This window comes from Podarcis pityusensis (assembly GCF_964106645.2).
Source record: "Podarcis pityusensis genome assembly, chromosome: Z".
In the NCBI taxonomy this organism is placed as follows: Eukaryota; Metazoa; Chordata; class Lepidosauria; order Squamata; family Lacertidae; genus Podarcis; species Podarcis pityusensis.
The window spans coordinates 13,800,783-13,806,782 of NC_138044.1; the positions used below are offsets into that span (position 1 = coordinate 13,800,783).

The window sequence follows — 6,000 nt, forward strand, 5'->3', positions numbered from 1 at the left end:
ATGACTAAGCCGCTTCTGGTGAACCAGAGCAGCACATGGAAACGCTGTTTACCTTCCCGCTGGAGCGGTACCTATTTATCTACTTGCACTTTGACGTGCTTTCGAACTGCTAGGTTGGCAGGAGCAGGGACCAAGCAACAGGAGCTCACCCAGCCATGGGGATTTGAACCACCGACCTTCTGATCGGCAAGTACTAGGCTCTGTGGTTTAACCCACAGCGCCACCCATAAAAACATGCTAATTCCCAGACCGTCCACGGGCCGTATTTAGAAGGCGACTGGTCCGGATCTAGTCCCTGGGCCTTAGTTTGCCTACCCATGCTCTAGACTATCAGGCAAGGGATAGCCCAAGACCTCCCTGGAGATGCCAGGAATCAAACCAGGGACACCTGCATGCAAAGTGGGTGCTCCAACACTGAGCTATGACCATAATCCTAAAACACAGCAGGGAGCTGTATACTGAGTCACACCATAGGTCCATCTAGCTCAGTACTGTTTACAAGGCTCTCTGGGGTTTTAAGTAGAGAGACTTATCCCAGTCCTACTTGCAGATGCTGGGGAATGAACCTGGGACCTTCTGCCTGAAAAGTAGGTGCTCTGCCACTGAGCCATGGTCCCTTATCCAATTGTACAGCAGGTTGCACCCCTTGGCAAAAATCCTTGCAGGGTACAAGTCCCTCCCCTTCCCATCCCCAGGCACCATAACAAGTTAAATCTAATACACGCAGCCAAAACTGTACCACTCACATTCCGTGTTCCCCGTAGTGATTGTAGAACTCCATGTGACTACAGGCCTGGATCCAGCCGACGATCCAGGTCTCTTTCCTGGGGAGAGGAGGCACCAACACCTGAGCAGAAGCCCGGAAGTGCGGGGTCCGGTATCTCAGAACCACACTGGACGACTCATCAATGTTGGTAGGGACGGGGTCAATGGAGGCCTTAACTTCAATGACAGTAATACTCTCCCGAAAACCTTTTGATTTGCAGCTAATGCTCTGAATACAGCCCATGGCCCACAACACCAGCACGATTTCCAAAAGGCGCCAACAATCCTCATCTGTTATCTCAAAACCGATATCCATAGGATAGAAGAGTCATCGTGGGAAAAGTTTTGCTATATATACACATATAGATATAAATTTGAATCCCACTATTTGTTGGAGTAACAGGTTTTGCAGCGCTTTCTTCGTGAGTGGGGCCTTTTGGGTATGTAAACTTCTGTGCAATGGCAGACCAAAGTCTGATAAATACTATTTTGGATAAGCAAGGAAAACTGTATATAAAAGAGATGCAGGTTCAGTAAATAAATATATCTTGGGTTTGTTTGATTTCCCTTCAGCCTTCCTTTCTTCGAATGCAGTCGGTTATTTACTCTTGTATTGCACTCTTGGCCTTTTATTCCCTTTTTATAGATTTCTTTGGATTAAAAAAAAATCCTTTTAAAGCAGAATGCTGATGGTCTATATGAATAATAAATCCATCCCTTTTGGTCTGTCTCCTCAGCTTCTCATAGACAACGTGGAGTTTTCACTTCACTTCCTGACATCCAGTTATTCCCAACTTCCCCTTAGTAAAAACAAAAAGGGAAAAAAGACTTTAAATACACACGTACACACAAAACACCACAATAAGGAAAAGACCAACAGTAAGTTTTAACAAATAACCAACTTTTCTACCCCTCCTCCCCCATGCTGGCTTCTGAAAAAAACAGGTTTCGCTGATTTTTATAAGAAAAGCAACCCACAATAAATAGCTCAAAAAATAATAAAACACAAGAGTTTTACTAACATATCAAATTTGCCCTGTTTTGCATTTAAAAAGAAAAATCCATGAAGGAGGAGAAGAAAAGGGAAATGGGTGCACTCAATGAGTTTCTCTTCCCAGTTAAGAGAAAACATCAAACTAAAAAAGAAGTCTATGAATTAAAGTATCCAATTTATCGTGGCAGCCGTTTGAAGGCTGGAACCTCGTTCTGTCACATTTATGACTTCATGCACCTGATGAAAAGGCACCTCTGGAAGAAAGGGGATGGCAGCACGCTGTAACAATGCAGTCCTAACCATGGCAACTTGAAAGCAAGTCTCACTGACTTCCACATATGTGGTTATACGACAGCAGCCTAAGGCTGCAATCCTCCACTTACCTGGGAGTAAGTCCCACTGAATTCAATAGGGCTCACTTCTGAGAAGACATGGTTAGGACTTAGGATTGCAAGGCAAAATATGGTCTTCTGGATAACACAGTGTTCTTTTTCACTGCAGCAAACAAGTTCCTCATTTCTAAACAAGAAATCTTAGCTACAACTCATCCAAGAACAAGCCAGTTGAGTCCTTAGGGTAGCTGAAAGGAACAGGCTTAATGGGTGCTCAGCACCAGGCACTATTCTCTTCCAGTTCATCCCTTACGTTGATTCACACATATACACACCATCCTTCTTTCGCTTCCTTGCAGAACGCTCTGCTGGGCAGTAAAGCAAAAAATAATTAAGAAATAAAATGAAACACCAAGGCAGCTAATTCAGAAACCTCTCTGTCACAATCACAGGCACTATAGTACCTTGTTAAGTCACTTCTAAATATAAAATATATGGGCCCTAGCCAGAAGCCAAACACTTTTAAAAAGTTTTACTAGATTTCAACAGAAGCACGTGCTTCAATTGTCTCCCTTTTTGAAATCGAGGAGGAATTGTTATAAATGCTCAAAAGTGGCTTGGATTGTGTCGAAAACACAATCGGCAAGTTGAGTCCTGGCTCTCCTGGGAAGAAAAACTTATTTATTTTCTAAGCCTCTAAAAACATCCGCGATGCCTTACTTTTCGAAACGCCCCACCAAGAGGGGAAGGAAGATGAATTTGAGTCTCTTAATATATAATCTATATACATATATTTTTAAAAGACCAAAAAGAGGGGGAAAACTTTTGCGTAAAGTTTTGTCTCCTGATGCTGAGAGGGTCTGGTCTGGCGCTAGCGGCGGAGGCTGCTCCTGTGATTGCTGCTGCTGCTACTGCCGCTCCCCGCAGCTGGATGGAGGAGCCCAACCCGGCAGCCCCTCGGTACCGTCCAAGCCCCGTTGCGCATGAATCGCGCCTTTAGTGACCCAACCGCACCTCATAATCGCTTTCCGTGACATCTCCAATGACACCCACCTGAGCGATACAGAGGGGTGAGAGAGGAGGAGGAGGAGGGAGGGAGGGGGAACCACCTGCAAAGCTCAGCCATGCATGGGTTGCCCCCCTCCTCCTTCCCCCCTCCTCCAATGCCGACCCCCCCTTCCTCTCCTCTCTGTGCAATCTTGCAGCCGACGATCACACTGCTGCTGCTGCTGTGGCCGCCGCCGCCGCTCTCGTCTCCTCCCTCTCCTCGCCCGCAGCCGTGTCCTCAGATCTTCTCTGCAGCCTTGCGCCTTCCTCTTCCTCCTCCACCTTTTCCTCCCTCTCTTTCCTTGCGGGCCACTGCCGGTCACCCGAAGAGAGTCGTTTTGCAAGCCATGCCCAGGGAAAGAAGGGAGACCCTCGCCCGCAGTCGCGTCGTGTGCGCGGGTACAGGCAGGCACAGAAAGGGTAGATCAGCCAAGGTGGCGCAAAAGGAGACTCTCAAGGCAGGGAATGTTTCAGATGCTCCTCGCCCGGGTCTGTCATCCCGAAGCTTCCTATTCCCGCCCCCAGCGAACGTTGGAACGCTCTGCAAAGCGCTGAAGATTTATTGCAATGAGGGTATAGAGTTAATTTATTTTACGTTATTTATTTCAACCCACCCACCCCAATTCAGCTCTATTGAGCCCACCACAAAGCTAGCTGAATGCGTAAGTGTGCATATGAGATATTATTATATTACCCCGTTTCACCTTTAAAAATTAATAGTCCAAATGCCATTCACAAATCCCTCCAGAACTGCAGCTGCAGAAGCACCCTCCCTCCCTCCGCCGCACAAATAAAATGTGTATACGAAGGTGCCTTTTTGCAGTCAAGAGAGCAATGTAAGCAAACAGACTTGTGTGTGCAAATGACTTATCAGTGCATGACACGGTTTGGGTGGTTTATGTGCGTATCTATGTGTGCATGTGTATCTGTTGGTTTGCTTGATATTTTTGTGCAAAGGGTATCTTGTTTTTTCCTCCCCGCGCAGCGCGCTAGGCTGGCGCTTGCGGGAATCCCGGACCGCGGGCTCCTCTCCTTTCTGCAGCAGGAGAGTCCGCACCGGCGGCCGCGCGACTCTGCTCCATCTTTCGCCCACCACAACCCGCTGCTTGCCCGGTTCCTTATTATTATTATTTCTACGCGCGTGGTTGATCCGTTGCTTCCGACGCTTCTCCTCGGCTGGGGACAGAACTAAACAGCCAGACGCCCGACCCACTCTTCGATTGCTGCTGCTGCTGCTGCTGCTGCTGCTGCAACAACATCGGGTGACTGCAGGCGTGGGTCAAACTTTGCAGAAAGTCCCACTGGCCAGCGGCGCCATCCTCCACCTCCCCGCGTGCCCGAGGCGTCTTCTTTCCCCTCTGCAGTCCTGCTCCCCTTTTGCAAACGGGCTCTGCAAAAGCACACGCGCGGGCGCACTATCCTGCCCGCCTTTCTGCTTCACTCTGACGAGCAAGACGGGAATCCCAGTGAAGTGGAGAGCAAAGCAGCCTGACCGCCAGCCTCCCACTCGTCTCTCCTCTATCTGCAGCTGTTTCAGACCTTAAAGGCACTTCCTTCCAATCCGCGCAGGAATGCTGGGTATTGTAGTTTTGGTGCTTTATTATTCCTCTCACCCCCTCTTTCCAAAGTAAAGATTGTTTTTTTAAAAATTTAAATTTCGGGATTCCTGTTCTTTGTTGCAAACGGATTGTATTTGTATTCTTCCTCACTCCAACAAACACAGCAGCAACGCTTCTGAATACCAGTTGTTGGAAACCTCAGGAGGGGAGAGCGTTCTGGTACTTGAATTCCGCACCTGATATCTGGTTGGCTCCTGTGAGAACAGGATGCTGGATCAGATGGGCCATTGGCCTCATCCTGAGGGTGGTTCTTTTATGTCTGTGGTCTGACACTCTACCCACTACACCACACTGGCTATAAAATGATGCGAGGTGTGGTGAAAGTGGATCAGGAGATGTCCTGGGAGTGTGAATTAGGTAGGTTGGTGTTAAAACAGGGACTGAATTAACAGCCCCTGCTCCAATTTCTACTCGGAATCCAGCTTCTCAGAGTAACTCAGAGCAATGAGGGAGGGAACAGGGGCTGCACAGGAATCTCTGAGATAAGGAGGTGTCGGGGACAGAGACCAGCTCTGGACAGAGCTGTTCAAGATACAACCCACTCAATAGGGAAAGCTTGTGGCTCAGTACAGTGGTACCTCAGGTTACATACTCTTCAGGTTACATATGCTTCAGGTTACAGACTCCGCTAACCCAGAAATAGTACCTCGGGTTAAGAACTTTGCTTCAGGATGAGAACAGAAATCGCGTGGCGGCAGCACAGCAGCAGCAGGAGGCCCCATTAGTTAAAGTGGTGCTTCAGGTTAAGAACAGTTTCAGGTTAAGAATGGACCTCCGGAACGAATTAAGTACATAACCAGAGGTGCCACCGTAGTAAGACTCAGTACAAGTCAGCTTCCTGTAGAAATTGGCTGTTGATTCAGAACCATGAGGACTAGAATCTTCCTTATGTTCAGGGGAAAATCAATAGCCCAGTGGTAGAGCACCTACTTTGCATTTAGGAAGTCCCAGATTCAACCCATAACGGTATATCCAGTTACGGCTGCAAACGATTCCCTGCCTGAAACCCTGGAGAGGTGCTGGCAGTCAGTGCCTACAATACTGAACTTGATGAACTTGGTATTACTCGGTATAAGGCTGCTTCCTAAGTCCCTGAAAAGGACCCTAGCTCAGTGGCTGAGCACCTGCTTCGCGTGCAGAAGGCCCCATGTTGAATTCCAGGCAGCATCTCCAGGGGAATCCAGGATAGTACCCAGTCTCAAACGCTGGAGGACCACTGCCAGTCAGAGTTGACAAAACTGAG

General features: G+C 48.1%; 1 protein-coding gene across 3 annotated transcripts in view; it reads right to left on the reverse strand.

Moving 5' to 3' along the window:
- FAM78A (family with sequence similarity 78 member A) overlaps positions 1 to 3,276 on the reverse strand; it is a 28,604-nt gene extending 25,328 nt beyond the window's left edge. Inside the window, exons 1-2 of one of the 3 annotated variants that reach the window (XM_080989657.1) lie at positions 2,812 to 3,046; positions 747 to 1,565 (exon numbers count right to left, since the gene is read on the reverse strand). In XM_080989657.1, coding sequence (XP_080845783.1) covers positions 747 to 1,081 — 335 coding nt within the window. In that variant the 5' untranslated portion in view covers positions 1,082 to 1,565; positions 2,812 to 3,046. Of the gene's footprint in view, positions 1 to 746; positions 1,566 to 2,811; positions 3,050 to 3,144 lie in introns of those variants that run through there. The other 2 variants (XM_080989656.1, XM_080989655.1) reach the window with 2 other exon arrangements.
- Positions 3,277 to 6,000: the final 2,724 nt, after the last annotated feature.